The 23,634-nt window shown below is 39.9% G+C and overlaps 1 protein-coding gene across 10 annotated transcripts in view; it reads right to left on the reverse strand.

Annotated features, from left to right (window-relative positions):
* Positions 1-762: 762 nt before the first annotated feature.
* Positions 763-23,634, reverse strand: part of Map7d2 (MAP7 domain containing 2) — a 55,137-nt gene continuing 32,265 nt past the window's right edge. For 5 of the 10 annotated variants that reach the window (XM_052171043.1, XM_052171039.1, XM_052171038.1 and 2 more), the window contains 9 exons: positions 22,747-22,871; positions 14,269-14,561; positions 13,559-13,685; positions 7,495-7,717; positions 6,192-6,296; positions 5,114-5,170; positions 4,536-4,614; positions 3,864-4,050; positions 763-1,012 (listed from right to left, as the gene is read on the reverse strand). In XM_052171043.1, the coding sequence (XP_052027003.1) occupies positions 763-1,012; positions 3,864-4,050; positions 4,536-4,614; positions 5,114-5,170; positions 6,192-6,296; positions 7,495-7,717; positions 13,559-13,685; positions 14,269-14,561; positions 22,747-22,871 (1,446 nt within the window). The remainder of the gene's footprint in view (positions 1,013-3,863; positions 4,051-4,535; positions 4,615-5,113; positions 5,171-6,191; positions 6,297-7,494; positions 7,718-13,558; positions 13,686-14,268; positions 14,562-22,746; positions 22,872-23,634) is intronic. The other 5 variants (XM_052171049.1, XM_052171046.1, XM_052171047.1 and 2 more) reach the window with 2 other exon arrangements.

The raw sequence follows: 23,634 nt of genomic DNA on the forward strand, positions 1-23,634 counted from the left end.
ACTTACTGCTCTTGAATAGGACCTGAATTTGATTCCTAGCACTCATGTCAGGAGAGTTAACTCCACACACACATTTAAAAGCATTTTTATTTGCTTTTTTCAAGTCTTAACGTAAATCAAATGTAAAATATAGGTGCATACAACTGTGGAATGAATATAACACAGATAGACTCTTACATGAGAGGGACTGGTATTGTTCAGTAGTAAAGTGTAAGCTTAGCATGTAAAACACAGCTGGGAGCTGGAGAAAGGGAGAGGAAGAGAAACTCTAGAGGCCAAAATGTTCCTGAGAAATCATGCAAGAGTGACCATGAGAGTGCCAATGAGAACAAAAGCTCTTTGGCAACAAAAAGGTCAGTGTTAGGAGAGAACCTTCAGGACACAAAAATAAATTTCTTTCTTCTCTCACCTCAACTATAATCCAGGAGCAGATGATAGCTGCCTTGGAAACTCAGTGGTGAGTTACTAGAACTTCCTGCAGCCATTTAAGCATTCTCTCCTTGTCTCACTGTCAAACCTTCTCAACTTTCCTACCCACAGGGACATGAGTAGGACATTACATTAGGGGCCCACATATAAAGTAATTACTTAGAATCCTTCTCAATTTCTGTATGTGCTGCAAAATATATTTGTGTTTATAATTTTCAATTAAAATAAACTGTCCAAGAGGCTTGGCAGTATTTATTCTTACTACATCTTAATTGGGGAGATTTAGAGTATCATTAAAAGATTGTACCTTTCATTAAAGAAATGCTGTCTTTGTCAACAGAAGGTGTTCAGAGTAGTTTCTTGCCCAGGACTGTTAAATCCTTCGATGAGGTTTTTGTTACAGTCATCAAGGCTGAGGTTTTCACTGGATTTCTTGGGGAATGCGGGAGGGCCAGTGAAATCTAAGATATCTTGAAGTGCCCGGGCATTACCAGTTCCATTTTGGTCCAGAGACATCCCAGGAATCATTTCACTCACTGGTGAAAATTCTGGGATGGAGATAAGCTCTTCTTTGGAAACAGGACTAGAAGAGATAAGAGAAACAGAATGAGAGAGACAGAGGAGAGAGGACATGAGAACCAAACACGTGGTAATTTACTTCCCCCTTTTGGTATGGTGTTGCTATACTGCTCTTAAGGAAAAGTTCAAGTTAGGAAAACAAGTGAGTTCACATCTGGGAAGACAGTGGACACAAGATCACAGGGGTTGAGAATATGTGAAGCAAATGGGACAGAGAAATGAAAAAGAGTGAATGCAGTGTCTGAGAGCTGAAAGCAAACTACCGACAGGCACTATCACATACTAGAGAGAAGCAATGCCCTCCCAGAGCTTTCAGGTTGGGACATTCCAAAAGTAAGCAAGGGCTAAAAGTTCCAAGTGAGCTGAAAGGAGTCGCTAATTCACAGTGGGCCTCCTGGTTCTGCCATTTCAGCAGTGCTGTCTATGGTGAGGTGCTTTTCCTATCTATCCCTGGACTCAGTTTCCTTCCTCTGTATAATGGGGAGAGGAGATATTTCTTCCTTCCACTACTCCTTCGAGATGTGAGATGACCATGCTGAGAAGTGTTAATGCAGGCATGTGCTACATGAGGCATGTGCTCAATTAAAGCTGGGGATTGGGGACAAGAACCTGCTGTCACCCCAGGCAACTACAAACCCAATCTCACCCACTACATCCTTTCTAAAACCAAGCTTCCATTTCACCCTGACTTATGTAGATGAACCCAGCTGAGACTTGCTTTTTCTTTATTTCCTTTCATTCGAGATCAGATGAGTTTCAGTACTGTTGTCTGCTATAGTTCTAGCAAAGGAGCAAATCCAGGTCCAGAAGAGTAGTGGGCTAAAAAGACTTCCTGTAAGACTCTAGAATAAGACATATAGACTAAAGATGGTGCCAGGCTCTTCCTCCTTCATGAATTCTTAGAGCTGAATCTAGAAAAATCACTAGATTTGCAGAAACTCAAAGGATCTATTTTCCTCATACCTGAGCCAAGCTAGGTCATAGCAACTGACCTAGCATACCTTCAGGTATCTGGGCAAGCTGCCTTATCAGGGCACCTGGTCCACCTTCACCTTTTCCCCATTTCATTCTCCTCACTTAAGCTCCTTAAGAACTCAGAGGAAATCTGAGCATGGTAGCACATACCTGTAATATCATCACTTAGGAGAATTAAAAGTTCAAGGTCAGCACCAGCTACATAATGATATCAAGGCCAGTATGAGCTACACAAGACTCTGTCTCAAAAACACAGCACAGCTGGGCGGTGGTGGTGTGTGCCTTTAATCCCAGCACTTGGGAGGCAAAGGCAGGCAGATTTCTGAGTTCAAGGCCAGCTTGGTCTACAGAGTGAGTTCCAGGACAGTCAGAGATATACAGAGAAACCCTGTCTCAGAAAACCAAAAAACAAAACAAACAAACAAAAAACCAAAGCACAACCACCATCAATGAGAAAAGTGAAGAGCATGGGTAAAAGAATGCCACCACAAACTTACATATGGGTCCAGTAGGCACCTCTAAAGAACAACTCAGTGTATACAATCCATTCACTTTTATGACTCCTGTCCACTGGTGTCATGTCTTGCCCTGTCTCGAAATCCCAAAACACAAAATAAATCATACTTGGCTCAATATGGGGAGTGGAGATATGTTGTCTTAACCCTTATGATAGCCTCTGTTTTTCTCTGCTGGGAGAAGAGTGGCACCAATCAGAGGGAGGCTGTGAGGTGGTGTTGGGGGTATGCAGATATCCAGTTGAGGGCTAGTGGGTAGCCCTACTATCAGTCTATACAGGATTTTCTCTGTTAGTGATAGGGCTGTTGGAGCTTGGGTTTTCATGTATTTGATTAAAGCCCAGTGTATATGAATGGAATATTAATGATCAGTGTGTGTCACAGGCTGCTCACACCTGCTCAGAAAAAGCAGTGTTCATGACTAATGAAAAAGGGTAAGGTCTTAATAGGTAAGAGCTTTGGTAGAACTTCTATAAAATACTGTCACACTTTCCTGACTCAGAGAGCCACCCTACTCTAACTCCTACCTCAATTCCAAGCCAATTAGCTCTTTTTTTTTTTTTTACATCTCAGATTGATATGCCACATGATGTCATCTGCAAATATACCAGTTCAAGGACACCTTAGGTTTTAGTGTGAACCTTAGGTTTCAACTGACAACAATCATTATTCTGTGACAAATTATTCTATGCAGCCAAGGCTGCCATTAAACTCTTGGTTGTCTTGTCTTAGCCTCCAGAGTGCTTGGATTATAAATACCTGACACCATTCTCAGCTTTAAATGCAAAGTTTACTTACATGTGAGACTTTGTGGACACAGGAGACTATGGTGGTGGCTTGGCTAAGATCTCCTTTACTTGAAGGTGCACCTACTTCTGAGCCTCCAGAGGGCTGGCTAGTCAAAAGATTCACAGTGCTACCCTTTTTTCTGACTGCTTTAACTGAGAGGAGCCACTATGATCACAGTTACTCCTGCATCACCCAACACGGAATGACTAATACATATAGTAATAAAAATGATGCACTGATGGAAAACCAACCTCCAGATATCCTGTTGAGATTGAAAACACATCTTTGCTTAGTGCTTTCCCTCCCTCCACAGTCCTTCTTCAGCACACCATATGCCATGAAACCCTGTCACTGGTTTTGCTTCTAGAATGCCAAACTTGAGATGCGTATATTAAATTTGTGACAACTTTCCTGTATCAACAAAACCTGCTTTCAAGGTGATTAACTACAGATGAGGAAGACAATTGAAGGAATACAATAAGAAAGGTATATTGTAAATAAATAACTAAAAGAAATGGAAAAAGTAAAAAGAACTGGCAAAGAGACTGAGCTTCAATGCAACATAAATGAACGTACCTCACATCCATAGACTGAACTTCTTCAGTTGAATCATCCAGACTGTTTGATTTCCCATCAAAGACATCCAGATGAACAGGTCCCCCAACTGGTTTAAGAGCATTAGAGAAAATGTCTTGGGGAAAGGTTTCTGGAGCAGGACGCTCAGAGCCATTTCCTTTCTGGCAGGTGTTCAACACATTGATTTCTGATCAAGAACACAAAGTCTTCAGATGAATCATAATGTCCAAATTTAATAAGGCAACAGAAAACAAGGCAATTATCCTCATCTTTTCTTTCACCAGTAATACAATAGTTTATTATTATTATTTTTGGGGGGAAAAAAGAGCCACCAGTAACTCCATGCAATTAGCTTCACTAAGGAGAGAAGAGTATGATCTTACTATCAGATTTTCAGGGCCTCAGTTTAAGAGACAAGCCAGGTCTTAGTAATATCTGATGTGCAGTCAAGGTCCCTGGAAAGCATCCTGGGCCAACCATCAGTTATTAGATCAGCTAAAGAAGGCAATCGGGTTTCCAAATGGAGCCAATAGCCCTTATGCTGAAAAAATGTCTCAGGAAGCAAAACTGCCAGCAGCCACTGTCCTGGGCAGCTGCACTACCCTGACCCCAGCAGGAAGGTTCACTAGTCCTCATTACCTAAAGGAACCAAACACCAGAAGTCACACTTACCTATTTTGTCGGGGACAACTGGTTTTGTCTTATTTTCGACATCTGGAAGAGGCTGAATCTCTACTTTGGGTTCTTCCTTCTGGAAACAAACAAAAGGAAGATGACTTGGAAAGAAGGGGGAAGGGAGAAAAAAGGAAAAGTAATAAAGAAATAACTATAAAAAGAAATAAAAAATGAAGTTACTGGCAATGACTGAGGAAGAAATCAAAAGGTGATGAAAGGATGAAAGACATAAAGAAAAAAAAACGTTTTTTTTTTTAAAGCACCAGGGAGTATTTAGAACCTTTGTGGGTCATAGCAGGAAGTGGTTCTTTGAAGCTCCGTGTATCTCTTTAATTATTATGTCACTTTTCTCTTCAACTACTCTATCTTTCCTTGCACTACCACCCCACTGCTCTGAGGGAAGCTTTTACCTCTGAAACTCCTCTTTCCTTTAAGGTCTCAGTTCTTTCCTGAGCCCCACCTTGACCAGAACAGGAAAAGTCTATGTTTTCTGTGCATTCGTCTCCAATCTTCAACCTCACTAAATGTATTCTGCTGTTCTTCGCTCATGATATAATGGCCATCTGAATTCCTACCTTCACTTCTAGAGACGCATCACTCTTCCTTGTTCTCTTCATGATTTCATCTATTCTCTGGGGGGAAAAGTAAGAGGCCTCTAAGAATAAAATTATATAAAAAAGAAATTGGCTCCATATGCACTTTCATATCTCTCAGAAAAGTTGTAAAAGATAAATGTCAGCAGACAAAAAGTAGCAGAGAAATGTTTCCCATTGGTGCTGCAGAGGACTTCCACTGCTACAAAAAAGGTCAAAGGAGTGCACTAATACAGATATATAATTAAAATCCAATTTGTACACTGCCTTTTTCTTTCTTCTCCTTAAATTAACAAATTACCATCTGCCACTCAAGGGGACTATGCAATAGAAAGCTAAGTTGACCAGTAGCTAAGAAAGGATCACAGCTCTCTTAGCTCCTAGACCTATAGCAATATAAAACCCACACTGGGCCACAACAAAAATGGGTCTGCATGATAAGTCTCCTTAAACTCAACTTGCTACATATGTACATTAAGTTTAAAAGGAATAATATTTTCAATAGAAAGACAGACACTGTTAAATTAGATTCAGATAGGAAGTCCTGACTAAACTATATGTTGTTTACAAAGGACACTAATAAACCAATCCTGTCTCGAAACACAAAAAAGAACTAAGAAAGGAATCCCATGACAAAACTGTCAATTCAAAAAAAGTAACTATATTTATTAATAATAGGGCTTCAACATCTCTCTTTCTCTCTCTCTCTCTCTCTCTCTCTCTCTCTCTCTCTCTGTGTGTGTGTGTGTGTGTGTATGTGTGTTTGTGTGTGTATGTGTAACAAAACTGACAGAAATGAAAGGCAAAATGGAAAAATTCATAATCACAAAATGACCTCTATTGTTTTGAGAGCTGAGGGTTAATCAAATGACCATATATATATGATCAACAAGCACTCAACACTGGGCTACATCCCCAGCCCACTAATGGAGCTTTCTAACCACTCCTTTTCAATAACCAATAGAATATGATGACAGGAAAAAACCATAATAAAGATATAGATTGATTTACTTCCTGTTTCTGTCCTCGCTTTAAGTCCTCCCGATCCCTCCACTCTTACCTTCTTCCTCTCCAGGCGTTCCTGCTCAATCTGCAGCATGATCTGTTCTCTTTCTAAACGCATCTGTTTAGCAGCATCCTGTGCCTTTGCTTCTACTGCTTCTTTCTGAAACAAACCAAGGCACAGGCTCTACTAAGGTAAGAAACAGTGGAGAAGTTCCCTGAGTTCTGCACAGGTGCCTTCATCCTATCATCTCCCTCAAACTTGATGCTTCAATATTTAATGCAGACTCGGAAACGTACTTCTGACACAGTAGGTAAGGTTGAACATGGTGCATATACTCTCACCCCACCATAAAAACCACCTATAGATAGTTTTCACAGATGGTGAAGGTCTCTGTGTTTATGGGAAGGCTCTGTCTAAAAACTGTGCATATAGGCAGACACTTTCAGGAAGTGTATTCCTCAAAAAGCAGTATTCTAAAATGTGGTGGTTTGAATAGGTTTTGCCCACACAGACTCATGTATTTGAATGTCTGGTCCACAGGAGTGGTGCTCTTAGGAGGTGTGGCCTTGTTGAAGGAAGTATATCATTTGGAGAAAGGGCTTGGGGTCTTCTAGAGCTCCATCTCCACCTAGCATGGAATCAGAGCCTCCTCTTGGCTGCCTGTGGAAGTCAAGTCTCCTTTTGGCTGCCTTTGATTAAGATGTAGAACTCCCAGATCCTTCTCCAACGCTATGTCTGTCTGCAGGCTGCCATGCTTCCTCTATACTTTCCTTAAAAGTATTTTAAAACTAGTAGAAAAAAAAACCTTGTATAGTGGACTGAACCTCTGAATCTGTAAGCCAGCCCCAATTTAATAATAAAACACCATAATGTATTCTTTTATAAGAGTTACATTGGTTATAGTGCCTCTTCACAGACACCATAAAACTCCAACTAAGGCATACAGTAAGGAATAGTGTTAGTAAATTGCCCAATTTCCTTACTCCTCATGGAGAAAATTCTAAGTCATTATCATTAGTCTCAGGAGTTCCAATGGCACTGAGTTCCAGTTACCAACAATAACTTATTCATTGACATACTGACTTGCTTTATTCCACCAGATTCATGAAATTTTCTCCTAAATAAACCACTGGAATCCATATTCTTATTACAGTGTCTGCCTCTAGTAGAGAAATCCAAACTGACATGAAACACATTAATTACTTCACTTTATTTCACATGAGTTACACTTACTAACCAGTACAAGAGTTTAAGAAAAACCTGTATTATTATAAGTCATTCAAATTGAACAGATTTTGCCTAATATTAAGTAATGCCATTGAATAACAAAAAAAAAGTCTGAGACCTAAGGCTGTACCTGCTTTTCAATGATAGCTTTTTCCTTCTTTTCTTCTTCTTGTTTTTCCTTTTCTTGCTTCTCTTTTGACAACAGCTCCTCCTCAGCCTTCTCTTTTGCCTTCTCTTCTGCCTTTCTTTTCTCTTCTTCCTCCCGCTGCTTCTTTTCCTCTTCTTGTTTATAGGCCATTTCTATGTACAGCCTCCCTTCTTCTGCCTTTCTTTTCAGTTCCTCTTTTTCCAGCCTTTTGAGAACAAAAGCATTGTTAGAGTATGATACACTCCAAAGACAAACTTCTAATGGACCATGTGCTGACCATGTCAGATAAAGCTCAACACGTTCTCTCTCTCACACATACACACACCACACACCCTCACTCTCTCTCAAAGATTAAAAGAGGAAGAGGGTGAGTGAACAAGTGACTGTGAAAGCAAGAGAGTTGAAAGCAAAAGCTAGGGAGAGAGAGAGAGAGAGAAAGAGAGAGAGTCCATACGAGAGAGACTGAGACTGCTATAGTAGCATCCCTATGGTCCGAAATCTCCTCAAACCTCATTATCACTGAAAACATAAATTATTTCCTATATACCTACCAGCCTCTGCTTATCTTTTCCTTGATGCATTCAGGGAAATTCAATCCTCAGCCTCTTACTGAAAAGATTTCCTTTTACCTCCCTTAAAAGTATTTTAAAGCTAGCATTAAAAAGCCTGGTTTTCCATGGGAAACTAGGTAATTCATTATTTTCTCCAAGTATGAAACTTCTCACTTTAAGAACCACTTCATCTTTTCCTATCAGCTCTCTACCACAGGCCACCACTAGTCCACTGTATTTGTCATTGTCACTAACCTACCTCCATCATCTATCTTCTAGAGTTCGACAAACCTTTAACAGTTGTCATTTTCTCGATCTTTGTTATCATACCCATCCTAGCTCAGTTTTCCTTCTCTACCAAGTATTAAGTGTCATCTTTCAGCAGTTAACTGATATCCCTTGCCTTTGTCATTGGCTACTAGGGAGAGTGTTCATACAGTGGACTCTATCTCTCAGTCTCTACATTTCAAATCTTAAGTCCCTCATTGTCATAGTTGGCCCACACTATTGATGTGCTGGATGGGCCTTGAATTGTTTAGTTTTGTAGATGAGTATGTGAGCTTTGCTGTTCATTATTCCTGTGTTTTCAGTTTTCATTTTAAAAGCCTCACCTTCACCACCAGGTTTGATTTGATCTTAGCCCATTGTTCTGCCTCTTTTGGACCTTCCCTCTTTTGGTAAGCACTGTACAACTTGTATCCTCTTCATTCCATCAGGATCTCCCCAGGCTTCTAGTTCCTGTGACCACACAGAGGCTGCTCTGTTCCCCAATTCCTACCCTGTGTGGTCCTTAGGACCCCTCATGCTCTTCCTTGGTTTCCTAGACTGGCTAGAGAAAGGTACAAACAAAGCTGATTGGTCTTGTGCTCTTTAGTCTCAGTTGACATGTTTTTAGTCATGACTCTTGGACTCTACGTGGACAACCACCTTTGTCAAACTTTATCCTCATTCTACTTGACAGCATTACCACTACTTTTCAGAAAAAACTGGGGCCACTTCATCTTGCTTCTATACTTCATACATTCACTCTATTAATACTGAAACTGTTTCCTGTCTGTTCTGCCTAATATGAAAACGATTGTAAATGATACCACTTGTGCAATTAATCCCATACTATCCCATTACTCTTACTTCTTTTGCTAGTTTTCATTCCTTCCAATGCCAGTTTCGCCGTTCTATATACAACTTTCCATTAGCTGCAAAAACACTCAGGTTTTAGGCATTCCAATCCACCTTCCTAAATTCTCTCCCACCTGCCTTCTGCTCTATGACCACACTCTTACCTCTTTCAGGCTGCTTCATGTCTTTGAACCTGTCTTAACTCCAAAAAAAAAAATCTGTTCATTGCCTAATATCAAGACCATTCTCAGCTTTAGTATGTCTTGCAATAGCCTGATAACACTGACTTTCCTTCCTGTGAGGCCCTCTAAACAGGCCCTGGAACTCTGTGAACCTCTGCCTGCAGTTTCAGGTCTGTGGTCTCAGTTGGACAATGACTCCAGGTTGGCTATGTGGCCTGATCATGAGAAGCTTTGTTTCAATATTCTTTGATATGGGCTCCTAGCAGCTATTTCAGCTTCTACTTATAATCTATTTTATAATCCCAGGAAGCTCTTATCTTCACCAGACTGGATTTAGGGTATAAGGATGCTTGTCCTAACTCCAAGAGTCCCACTGTATATCTTGGGCCATCCCCAAGCCCAGAGGCTTGGACTGCTTGGTGGACTTCTAAGAGAGCACTGCTGTCACAGCCATCTGTAACTGCATCATCTTTTTTGCTCTCTTAGGGCCTTGTTGCCAGAACATCTAGTAAGCCTTTTCTTTAAAGGGAGTCTCCCAGATCTATGACATGGACAGTATTTGCCTCAACAGCTAGTGACAATAACTGGGCTTTCCAGAGTTTTGTACAAGTATCTTTATTTTTATTTTTTGCTACATTTTCTCAACTGGTAATCACATTTTTATGACTTTAACTATTGACACTAAACAAAACAGATGTGAGGATGATCCTATTCCAAGAGATGTCCGCTGTGTTCCAGCCTCAGGCTGTCTGGTACTTTCCTTTCTCACCTTGCGGGTGGCACTATCAACTCTTCACATTCTGGCAAGAGAGAGGAAAACTGATTTGGAGTTAAGTGTATTCATCTCAATTTCATCTTGGCCTCAGGCTTCTATTTGATTTCCAACTACCTGCATGTTCTGAAGGCACCCATGTTTATCTAAAATCAGATGGTTAATTTTTAGCTTTTCAGACCTTTTTTCTATTAACCTTTCTGTGGTCTATTATTTGGGTATACCATCCTCCTAAATACTTCAAATCAAACCTTAGCATCTCCTCATTTCTTTTTACTTGTCTAAGTATGTACACATCATTTTCTTCTGCCTTCACCACAAAATTTTAGTCTGTGACTCTACTTAACCCACTGCTGTTACTGGTAGCTTTTTAGTTTAACTTCTTCCTCTTCACTGAGCACCAAGCAACAGTGATCAAAGACTGTACTCTGGCCTTTGAAAATGTTAGCCAGAAAAGGGAGACAACCTGTAGAGAAATGAGACTACATTAGTTATGTGGAAGCTTAGCTCAAAGGGTAAAGAGTTCTCTCTCCAATACAGAAGTGTCACAGAAGTTATTTGACCTGCTTCTTGAGAAAGAGAGACTTATCAGATGGCAAGAAACATGAGTTCATGTGAAGGCACAGTCAATGAAAGGTTTTTGTGGTTGTGGAGCTGCATACTGGAACATATGAGGAGGTTTGCACACTGGCCTAGATAGAGAGGCAGAGGGGCAAGGACTGACTGACTGGTCCATGGTAGACTTGGTAGGATTTGATAAACCCTGTAGTCAATAGAACCACTAACAAGGACAATCACATTTATTTAAGAAATTCACTCTGGAAACAGCATGGACAGCAGCTCTGGGAGATCTGAACACTCAGCTAAGATTCTACAGACATAGACTAGATGACCTATCTGGTGCTAGAGGAGCATGGGGATAATGCTAACATGAGAGCCAGTGAAGACTTAACTGATAACTGATGTGATGTGAAGGATGACAGAAACATTGAAAGCTCTGAGATGTTGGAAATGGGGTATATGAGCATATGGATTGCATGAAATGAACAAGAAGTCTGAGTGACATATACTAATTCATGCCTTGAAATGCTGAATTTGAGGTAAATATGAGACAGTAAAATATATTTGAAAATATAGGATTTGCCTTATAAACCGAATGCTAGCTACCAATTTTCTGAGATAAGGAATGACTTATAAAATGATGTTATGTAGCAATAAACAATGACATGTGGCTAATAAGGCTAAGGAATTGAATTTTCCTCAATTCACTTATATCTAGATGTTATGGTATAATACAATGCAGCTTTAGAGTAAATTCAGGGCATAGGCACAGATTCAGGAGTCTTCAGTGTATTGCAGAAAAGTATATGAGGTTTATAAAACAAAGCTACAGTTAGCTTCAGAAATAGGTGATAAACACGAGGTAAAGGGGAAATGGACTCAGGAAGGGAAATGAGAACAAGTCTGTGGCTAAGCATGAAACTTCTGCATCAACTGTCAGTCATAAATATTTTGAAGCCAGAGGAAACTGGAAGGATATCAGGGACAATAGCCAGCAACACTGTGTGCAAGGGAGACCTGTCAGGCAAAAGGATAATTAAGGGCTAAGGACATGGAGTCCAAGCAACATTTAGGAGAGATTCAGGAAAGACAAAAAATAAGAATAAAAAAACAAGAACAAATTCCATGGTGCCAAAGGAAACCAAGAATCAAATTAAGAATTGTATAGGAGCCGGGAGGTGGTGGCGCACACCTGTAATCCCAGCACTCTCTGGGGCAGAGGCAGGCGGATTTCTGAGTTTGAGACCAGCCTAGTCTACAGAGTGAGTTCCATTACAGCCAGAGCTATACAGAGAAACCCTGTCTCAAAAAAAAACCAACCAAATCCAAAAAACAAAACAAAACAAAACAAAACAAAACAAAACAAAACAAAAGAATTGTATAGGGCTGGAGAAATGGCTCAGTGGTTAGGAGCTGTTCTTCCAGAGGTCCTGAGTTCAATTCCCAAGAAGGGGATCTGATGCCCTCTTCTGGCCTGCAGGTGTATATGCAGCAGAGCATTCATACATTAAATAAATAAATAAATTTAAAAATAAAAAAATAGAATTGGATAATGAAAGATTGAAGGGTGTGCATAAGTGTGAAGGGTTTGAGTTGGGAAAATAAAGACAGGAGCTAATGAATTCTTTCTGCAGCTGGGCTGTGAAGGAGAAGAGAACTGTGAGAGAGTAGAAAGTAGCTAGAAGGTAACCAATCAGTTCTTAAGTACACAGCAACAGGGATGTTATGTCTGTGGCTGCCTTTACCAATCTGCCATTTGAAATCTCACGATTTATTACCCGTTATTTCCCTGTCTTAATCTCCAGCCCCCCAAACCAGCTTGAATATACCATACAACAATAACAAAACCTGTTGATATTGATCAAAAGGCTGGAGTAAGAAAAATATAAGAGATGTTCAGAAGAAGGGACCTATCATCCAACTGTTAACACAATAGATCAACAAACCACAAAGATTTTTTATAAGGTTCTAAAGGATCAGGAATACTTTATTATTTGTTATCTTAAATTCAGTGCTGGCCTTGTACTACAACACTGCTTGCTTCCTGTCATGTTCTCATTCTCTAAATGGTACAGGATTATACTCTGTGATTATCCCAAGAGCATTCTTTTTCTTTGAAGTGATTAAACTGAACTTGTCCTTTAAGAATGTGTTTCTTTTCTGAACACAAAGATCAGAAAAAGCAGGACTACCAGTATCACAGAAAAGTGTTGTAGCACTATTACCACAGTGGCTTCAAACACTGATGAACTGCCAAGGTAGGATGACGCTAGAGCAAGCACATTTCTACTATGTTCCCCAGACACTTCTGATAAGATTCTCTCCAACATTTAGAGAACCACTGCAATTGCATCCTTTGTCTTGCTCCAGGTGAGGATTTCCACCTAACTCACTCTCATGGGCTAGGGGCTTGGCTCTTCTCTCTAGCTCCTTATCTCTGGGATTCTGATTGACTCTTTCCTCCCCAACTTTGAGCACAAGTTAGGATTATTTGGGAAGCAGAGTCAATATCTCTATATCTAGAATTTTCTGTCTTTCCAGAAAGACTCAATCTATCATAACAATTCAAACTCTCCTTATAGTTCTACTAGAGTTGCCTCATTTCTGTATCTAAGAAGGGAAAAGAAGGTACCTGTAACATTTAGTTCCCAGAAATGTGAGTTTCTAGGTCCGCAGAAAAGAGCAACTGTTAATAACATAGAAGAAGATGCAGTCTCCTAAGCACCTTCCATGTAGTCCATACAATTTAGATTCCAATACTTCTGTCCAGGTTTTGGTAACACAAAAATTGTAAGAAGAAAGGCAAGCTATTTTTCCAACCCCACCTTTACAACACATCACACAGATAAGTGCCTGTATACCTCTCTTGTTCTTTCTTCTCCAGTCGTTCTTGCTCCTCTTGTTCCTTCTGTAGCCGAGCCTGACGTCTCTTTTCAGCGAGGATCTTTGCAGCCTCCCCTGCATCAGTGGTGCCTGCTGTGGGTTTTCCTGAGGCAGTCAGACAAATGGTAGCAAAAAATACATAAATAGAAAGATCAGGGGAAATAAACACAAGTCCTCTCACACAGAAATGGACGCAACACTATTTAACTCAGTATGGTGATGGCAAACACTGTAAAACAGTGCTAAATTAGTCACTAAGCAGAAGCTGCTGCAATGGGCTAGCTTGACCCTGAGTATGTTCACTCCTCAGTAGGGGCAGGAAATAGTTGAGTACAGGGCTACAAGCAAGTTCTACAATACTACCTCATTAATGAACTCATTGCATGACAGAGACTTTAAGGACTAAAGCTAGTGCTCTGTCATGCGGAAGTGCACATATAAGCTATATATGGTTCATCAGCACTACTATGAAATCTTACAGCCATAAGCAGAATCGAGGTATAGGTCTACTCAGAAAGAAAGAAGGATTCAAAAATTATGAGCAAACCTGATAAAGCAGTACAAGGGGATGAAGTTGTCCTAGGGGAAAACCCAAAACCATAAGAGTGTGGTATATAGATCAGGACAAAGAGAGAACAATGAGGGGAAAGCTAAGTCTTAACTGACAGCATCAACAGGGAAGGTTTACCTGCACTGTGCTCAGCCTTCCCTCCGGTGGTAGAATGTTTCTCAGTTGCATGCTTATCAGTCACATACTTCTCAGTGGCATACTTGTCAACCATGTGCTTCTCTAGGGTTTCTTCTCTAGGTAGGACAGTGGTCTGGTGACCACCTTCCTTTTCCTTATTACTCTTTTCCTTCTCTGCCTTCTTCTTGAATGTTTCTTCACTTGGAATGGGTGGGAAGTAATATTTCACAGGAGACCCTAGGTATGTGGGCTTCACTGTCTTTGGAGACTGTGGATATGTTTTTGAAGTTATCCTGGAAAACAAGAATAAGGCATAACAGATACTGAGCATGATCACAAAACTTTTCATAAGAAATTTTGTTCCAGGAACTAATTAACTTCATCCTTATATAGAATCAATTGGAGGGTTTAGAATATTCTCCCCAAAGTCATCCTGAAAGAAATACATGGTACCTGAAAGATATTCTTGGAAGAAAGAGAAATATTTTAAGAAATCTAGCTGGTAATACCCTGCCCTAAATTCATCTGTGTTTTGTGACAATGTTTAGGACAGCATAGTAGCATGGTTTGGATATGATTATTCAACAAAAGACATGTATGTGTGTTCCTGTGTGTCCATGTGGTGCACATGTGAAGTCAGAGGACAATTTTGTGGGGTCATGTCTCTTTCACCTTTGGTAACCAAACACAGGTTTCCAGATTTGGGTGGCAAATGCCTTTATACAATGAATGACTCACCCTACTGGCCCCAAGCTACACTTTCTGGGATTGGATTATTTACTATAAGGATGTGTTAAGAGTGTGGACCAGCTTTCCCTACTTCACATATACATGACATACTTTTTTTTTCTTTTCCCCACACAGCATGAGTACCTCACCAGAAGCCAAGGGAATGCAGGTACTATATGCTCTTCATCTACTATGCGTCCCAAAACTATGATCCAAAACAAACCTCTTTTCTTTATGAAACATCAAGCTTCAAATATTTTGTTATTATAATGTAAAACAAGTTAAGACAGATTATTGAACATTTCCTATATCTGTTTAGATGAACACTAGAGTTGGATTTGGTTTCAGCATATGGCAATAGACAAACTTGTTTTATTTATTTCAAGCTTTATTATCAGAAAAATAAAACACAGACTAGTGTTTGAATGCTTGGCTCACAGGGAGGGGCACTATTAGAAGGTGTGACCTTGTTGGAAAAGGTAAGGCCTTTAAGTCGCATATATAGTCCCCTCTGCTGCCTTCAGATCAAGATGTAGAACTTGGCTCTTCTAGTACCAAGTCTACTTGCACAGTGCCATACTTCCCACCAAGACAAGAATAGACTAATATGAACCAAGACCAGGATGATAAAACTTGTTCTGGCTAGTTTTATGTCAACTTGATACAGGCTCGAATCACTTGGGAAGAGGGAATCTCAACTGAAAAATTGCCCCTAGCAGATTGGCCTGAGGCAAGCCTGTGAGGCATTTTCTTGTTTAATAATTGATGTGGGAGGACCAAGCAAGTTCACTGTGGGTGGCACCATCCATGTGTTTGTGGTCCTGTGTTCTATAAGAAAGTAGGCTGAATAAACCATGCAGAGCAAACCAATAAACAGCATTCTTCCTTCCATGGAAGGATGAATTCGTCCTCTTCATTAGCCCCTTCTCCCAGGTTCCTACCCTGACTTCTCTTGGTGATGCATTGTGAAGCAAGCAAAATAAACCCTTCCCTACCAAAGTTGTTTTGGTCATTGTGTTTATTCATGGCCTAACTAAGACAAGTTATAATGGGAAACCATGCTGTACTGTTCTCTCATGTGGCCAGTAATTCCACTGTGCAATGTTTTCCTAAAAGATGCAAAACTTACGTTATACTTTAAAGAATGTTATACAAACATAACAGAAAGTCTTTTATTTGGCTTCACTTTTTTCTGTGCTGTCACCAAGGATCATAAGAACATTGTTAGACAGGCAGATCTTCAGTTGTCCCTACCTTGGAAAACCTCTATTTGCCTTCTCATGGTGACAATGGCCTTCTGAGGTACACATTGCTCAGAGCTATAAAGCACTGCATGCTTGTTATAACCTGTGAGGGTAACTAAGAGTGATTTGGTCTAATGTTCTGCCACAATCAACACATATTACTTACTCCCTAGGATATTATACAGGGGCCAAGGATACCTTCCATCCAACAAAGGTAAAGGCAAGGGTAGATAAGAGATTTGACTGGAGAAGTCACAGTAAAGAATGCTATATTGTGGTGGATGGAGAGAAACATTCCTGCATCCCATAGACATTTTTACCTTTTCTTTTGCTACAGGAAGTTCTCTTAACATCCAGGGAGCCTTTACTCTGAGTTTCTCTAAGTAGTATGAAAAGAGATGGGCCGTGCCTCAGGGGTCTGCAGTACACTTGTATCTCCACCCATGAATGAGTACATAGATGATGTTTCTGTGAACACTACTCTCACTAAGAGGATCTCTACAACTGGACTGTGTAGTTGGTAATGATTAATAATCACTGTCAATTTGATTAGAAAGAAATATACCTTTGGATGTGACTATGAAGGTATTTCAGAAAGTTTTAACTAAAAGGAAAAGCCTACTCTTTTTGTAGGATCTATCTATCTATCTATCTATCTATCTATCTATCTATCTACCTACGACCCTGACTTGACTTGCAGTTTTCTTTCTCTTCCCATCTCTGTCTAGAGCTCTTACACCCTGACCTGCAGTTTCCTTCCAACTATCCATGTATGTATGTATGTATGATATATGTATGTATGTGTGTATGTGTGTATGTGTATATGTATTTTTACAGCCTGACAGTTTCACCTCCCTCCTCTCCTCCCAACCCTTTCCTTCCCAACTCCCCTCTTCCCCCAATCCCATCTACTCATCATTCTCTTCAGAAAAGAACAGGCTTTCCATGGATATCAGCCAGCCATATTATATCAAGTTGCAGTACATCTAGGCACCTCCTCTCCTATTAAAGCTAGACAAGACAACCCATTAGGAGGAAAGGGTCCCAAAGGCATATAACAGATCAGAGACAGCTCCTGCTCCCACCTTTAGGTGTCTCACAGGAAGACCAAGCTACACAACTGTTGAATATGTATAGGGGGCCTAGGTCAGTTCCATGCAGGCTCCCTGGTTGGCAGTTCTGTCTCCATGAGCCCCTATGGGCCTATGTCAGTTGATTCTGGAAAAACCAAATCTTAATTTGGGTAGCATCATTGATGAGGTAAGGTGCTGAACCAAAAAGAGAAAGTAAGGAGCAGAGCACGAACACTTGTTTCTCTCTCAATTATGCTTTTCCCATCACTATAGAATTCACCTTCAAACTGTAAATGGAAATCAACCTTCCTCACATTTTGTCAGGTATTTTGTCACAGTTGTAAGAAAAGAAACTAATATAAAGCCTGACTGGGCCACAAGCTTAGCAGTCATAAACTTATCACCAGAATGCCAATGTGATATTTTCTGCTTTAAAAAGGCTCACTAATGCAAAGATGAGCTCACATTCTCTATCTTTATATGGAAGAAGCCTGAAGTTCTGTCAGTTCCATAACAGTCATATGGAAGTTCATGCCACACCACAGCCAACCATTGGACTGAGCAAGGGAGTTCTAGGAGATAATGGTATGTGTCTACTGATAGAGGGGATGAGAATGATAAAACAAATGTGGATGAAATGGTACTTATAATTCTTTAAAATTGGAATGATCTAAAGAGAAAGGCATGCTGGGCAGTGGTGGCGCACCCCTTTAATCCCAGCACTCTGGGAGGCAGAGGCAGGTGGATTTCTGAGTTTGAGGCCAGCCTGGTCTACAGAGTGAGTTCCAGGACAGCCAGGGCTACACAGAGAAACCCTGTCTCGAAAAAAGAAAAGAAAAAAAGAGAACCTATTAACAAATGGTGGTGACAAAACAGCAGCTGAATGCCAACACATGGAGCCCTAGTTCCTAAAGGTCACTTATCTGTGGCAGGGAATAACCATACAATGTGTCTGCCTGAGAAGTCTATGGGAATGGCACCTAGACAGAAGCAATTAAATGTTGGGTTTCTATGAACATATGATTTAAAGCAATGATATGCTTATTTTGATCTATGCTAAATCCCCTTTTGTGCTAGTTACTTTTCTTCTCGTGATAAAATATCTGACAAAAGTAATTTAAGGAAAGACTTGTGCTTTTTGTTTGTTTTGCTGGTTGATTAATAGTATGACATGATGGTGAAAAGCATTAGGCAGCTGTATGTATGCACACTGTATGTACAGCCAGGAAACAGCAATGAACATTGATGTTCAGTTGCCAGCCCATGGAATGGTGCCATTTACATTTAGGGTATCTTTTTTAAAAATTTTCTATATTCTTTGCTTACATTCCAAATGATTTCCCCTTTCCCAGTTCCCCCTTCCCCATATGTCCCATAAGCCTTTTTCTCTCCACCCATTCTCCAATCACCTTCCTCCTTTTTCTCCTGGTACTCCCTTAGGGTATCTCTTTCTATGTCAAATAACATAGTCTAGAAATTCTCCTACAAACATACCCAGAGATGGAGAGATGGCTCAGTGGTTAAGAGCTCTAGCTGTTCTTCCAGAGGACCTGGGTTCAATTCCTAGTACCTACATGGTGGAATGTAACCTTCTTTAACTTCAGTTCCACAGGAATCTGGCCTCTATGAATACCAGACAGACACATTCTGGAGAACAGACATACATGTGGGCAAAATACCCATGCATATAATTTTTTTTTAAATTATAAAATGTCAATAAAATAAATGGAGTTTGTGTGATACCATTTTTAATATAAAGTTTCTTTTCTTGTCTTTCTTTAATGCTGAATATATAAAATAAAGATTATAAAATATATTAAGGTGTAAAGATATATTAAGGTGTAACATATATTAAAATAAAAGTTATAAAATATATTAAGGTAAAACAATAAGTGCACACACATCCACCATTTAATCCAGAAGAAAGGCACTATCATATGTTGAAAATTCCCGTGTGGCCCCTTCTTTGTGTAATCCCCATCTTTCCTCATTCAAAAAGTCCAGTATCAAAGGATTGATCTAGCGGTTGAGGGGAATATAAGGACAGAGAAAAAGGAGGGAGGTGATTGGAGAATGGGTGGAGAGAAGAAGCCTTATGAGACATATAGGGAGGGGGGATCTGGGAAAGGGGAAATCATTTGGAATGTAAACAAAGAATATAGAAAATAAAAATATTAAAAAAACCAAAAAACCCCAAAAAGTCCAGTATCATCCTGAATTTTGTCTACCATGTTATTTTCATAAAAACCCATTTTACCATATTTAATTCTGAAGAACATTGTTTAGGTAGTAATCTGGGAACTAAAAATGTATGAAATCTATTATTGACATTCTTTTATCACTTGTTTTTTTTTCCCATTCACTGTGACATTCATGAGATCTATCCACGTGGTTACAGACATTTGTGACTAATGTATTCTTCACTGTATAGTTTGGCTAAATTTTAATTAATTTATGCTGGCTGCATATAAGCTCTCATGATTCTCTAGACTGGTCCACACCCATGTGATTCATCCACTAATTTCACCTAGTAGGAACCTACATTTCTGGGTATTTTATTTTTATTTACTTGGGAAAAAAGAGGTTTCAATATGTAGCCTCTGCTGGCTCAGGCTGACCTAGAAATTTATATGATCTTTCTGCCTCAGCCTCCCAAATGCTATGATTATTGTCTGGCTTTCCTGAATATTTTAAAACCAGAAACACTTGCTTCTCTTTAGACCTCTCATCTCTTCAACCAAAGTTAAGCATTCTGTTTTTCCTTTTCCCCCTGTTTCATTTTCTTTGCTTACTTTTAGGTTAATCATTCTTAATAGGAAGTTTTGAAATCTGAAAAGTTCCATACTCCAAATCTTTTTAAGCATCACACTACTGCTCAGAAATGTTCAAATTTCAAATTGTCAGATCAAGGATGCCTAACCAATAAAGTCTGTGAATGCAACCCCAAGCCTGAAGAAACTCTAAAATGTGAAGCATTCCTAGTTCCAAGTAGTTCTAATCAACTAAGACAGACACATACTGAGCATCTGTCATACAATAAATAAAGACAATCCCTCAAGGATTCTGAAGAGGCCACCTCCTATAGTCAGTAAGAACTACCAGTGGAGGGATGGAGACACCAACCCACCCACCAAACGTTCAACCCAAAATTTATCCTGTCTACAAGAGATTCAGGGATGGGGGATGGAACAGAGACTGAGGGAAGGTCCAAATTGAGACCCATCCCATGGATAAGCACTAATCCCTGACACTATTAATGATACTCTCTCTGGTTATGCTTTGAAGACAGAAGCCTAGCATAACTGTCCTGAGAGGTTCCACCTAGCAGCTTACTCAGATAGATGAAGATATTCACAGTCAAACATTGGATGGAGGTTGGGGATTCATGGAGGAGTTGGGGGAAGAATTAAAGGCCCTAAAGGGGATAGGAACTCCATAGGAAGACCAACAGAGTAAACTACCCTGGGACCTTGGGGCTCTCAGAGACTGAGCCACCAACCAAAGAACATACACAGGCTGGACCTAGGACTCCCTGCTCATATGTAGCAGATATGTAATTCAGTCTCCATGCAGGTCCCCCAACAACTAGAGTGAGGGCTCCCTAAAAGTGAGGGTCCCTAAAGCTGTTGCCTGTTTGGAGAATCCATTCCCCAACAAGGCTGCTGCACTGTCTGGTCTCAGAGGGAGATGATGTATGCCTAACCTGCAGAGACTTGATGGGCCAGGGTGGGAGGATACCTGGGGGGGGCATCCTCTCAGAGAAGGGGAGGGGGGAAGAGGGACAGACTCTCTCAGGTGGACCAGAAGTGTGGGTAGCAATTGAGATGTTAAAAAAAGAGACACAAAAGGATGTGTGCAAAATAATGACAGGTGGAACTGGAGACTCTAAGGTAGTGAGAAACAGCCTCATGAGAGTAGCCAAAAATGTCACCCTAAGGCCATGGTGAGGTCCTAGCCTGTTCTGCCACCAAGGACCATATCATGTCCATGGCCCTGCAGCAGTAGGTTTGATACCACCAAAGGCCAGGCAGGTATCCCTAGTCTGGACTACCACCTGGGGCCATGCTGATGTCTGTGGTGATTTGAATAGATAGGTATGGCTTCCAAAGACTCATGTGTTTGAAAGATTCACACATAGGGATTGCACTATTAAGAGTTGTGGCCTAGTTGGAATGGGTGTGGTCTTGTTGGAAGAAATGTGTCAGACAGACTTTAAGGTCTCCTATGGTCATGCTATGCCCTCAGATCAAGATGTAGAATTCTCCAGCACCATATCCACCTATACTCTACCATGGTTCCTCCCATGATGATAATGGACTAAAACTCTGAAATTGTAAGCCAGCCCCAATTAAATGTATTTTTTATAAGAAAAAAGACAATCTCCAGCATCAAAGTAGTTTTGAAGAAGGCCACTGACTGAACATAAAATGCTGATACAATGCAAACAAGCTTTAGATGAACAAGGCTCCAACTGAGGCCTGATCCTCACTTCATATAGGTAGGTCTTCACTCAGATGTTACACTGAGGTATATATACTCAGAATACATTATATACTTGCATGAAGATGATCTTATGTAACCCTGCATAAAAAAACTTCTGAGTAACATTATACCTTTCTACTCTACTTCTGGATTAAGTTGTTTGTTGGTTTGTGTATGTATGTATGTATGTATGTATGTATGTATGTATGTATGTATGTATGTTTTTCAAGACAGGGTTTCTCTGTATAGCCCTGGCTGTCCTGGAACTCACTCTGTAGACCAGGCTGGCCTCGAATTCAGAAATCTGCCTGCCTCTGCCTCCCAAGTGCTGGGATTAAAGGCATGTGCCACCACCGCCCAGCTTTTTATTTATTTTTATTTATTATTGATATGTGTGTGTTTATGAAGAGGGGATGTGTGCAATATGACATGTGTAGTGGCCAGAGGACAACACCTTCCACTTTTAGGTGAGTTCAAAGGATCAAACTCAGGTAGCCAGGCTTTTATGGTAAGTACCTTTAGCACGTAAACCATCTTACTGACCCACTGACCTTTCAACTAAATCATTCTTGTTAATTACTGTTGGTAAAATTATTTAGTAACTTGGGACAATGATCATAAATTTGTTTTTTAGTTATACTGTCCTTGTTGAATTTATCTATCCCTAAAAAAATTATGTGTTTTATTTGAAAATATTGTGTTTAAAGAGAAAATGATGAACATATAATATTGGCAAGTATGAGTTATCATGAAGATATATAAACATGTAGCACACACCTCAAAGGTAGGCATTTGTCTTGCTCACCCTTTTTTGTTGGTTGTGTTTTTGGCAGAGCAGGAGGTACAATGTTGGATAGAACCAAACTAAGTTTGACTGTTAACCTAAGTTAGCCTGTTTAAACTAAGTTAAAACTAAGTTTGACTGTTCTGGCAAGGGAAATATTGCTTACTTGGATTTTACAGGAGAAGACAATCTCTTAGAAATATCTTCAGGAGGCTCGCATCTTTTCAGTGGGGACCCAAGACCTCCAGATGAAACAGAAGTTGCCACTCGTCCCTTCTTCATTTTCTCCATCTGTAAGGAACAAAGAATATGATAGTTACAGCTCATGACTGTGCTATCTGTCTGAAAAACTGAAAAACAATCTGAAAAACTACCCCAGATCAGAGTGACACAGTTCTCTTACAGAGGTATCAATACAAAGGCCCAATGCTTCATGTAACATGAATCTTTGTAGAGATTTATGATACCATGAAATCATTATATTTAGGTTGGAACATTATATATAAGTTGGAACAATAAGTTGTGCTTCAACATGGAGATCCTCTGCCCGAATTTTGTTATCTTACCAAGAGGTAACAAACAGCATAACAGTGACCCTAAACATTTAGGAACTGGAAAGAGTACAAAAACATACGCTTGTAGCTCAGAAGTCTCTGGGTCCTGTGTCTGAAGTGCATGGTATTTTCAGCAATAGGGACTAACCTTCCACTTCTGAGGGCAACTAAGGCAAAGAGCAATAGCCTATGTTTTGGGTGTCTCGTGGACAACCCTGACTAACAACTCAAAAGAGGGCTTCCCATATGTGGTTATATACTTAGGAATTACTATATATTCATACGTAATCATGTATGAATATATGATGTATATTCATATGTACACACATAAATATATACACATATATACGTAACAATGATTAATGTAAAAATTATAAATTTTAAAGAGAGCAAGAAGTATATAGGGGGCTTGGAGGGAAGAAAGAGAAGGTGGAAATGATGTAATTGCAATTTCAAAAATAAAAAAAACATTAAATTCATACAAACAAAACCATAAATTT

Source organism: Apodemus sylvaticus, chromosome X, assembly GCF_947179515.1.
Source record: "Apodemus sylvaticus chromosome X, mApoSyl1.1, whole genome shotgun sequence".
Lineage (NCBI taxonomy): Eukaryota > Metazoa > Chordata > Mammalia > Rodentia > Muridae > Apodemus > Apodemus sylvaticus.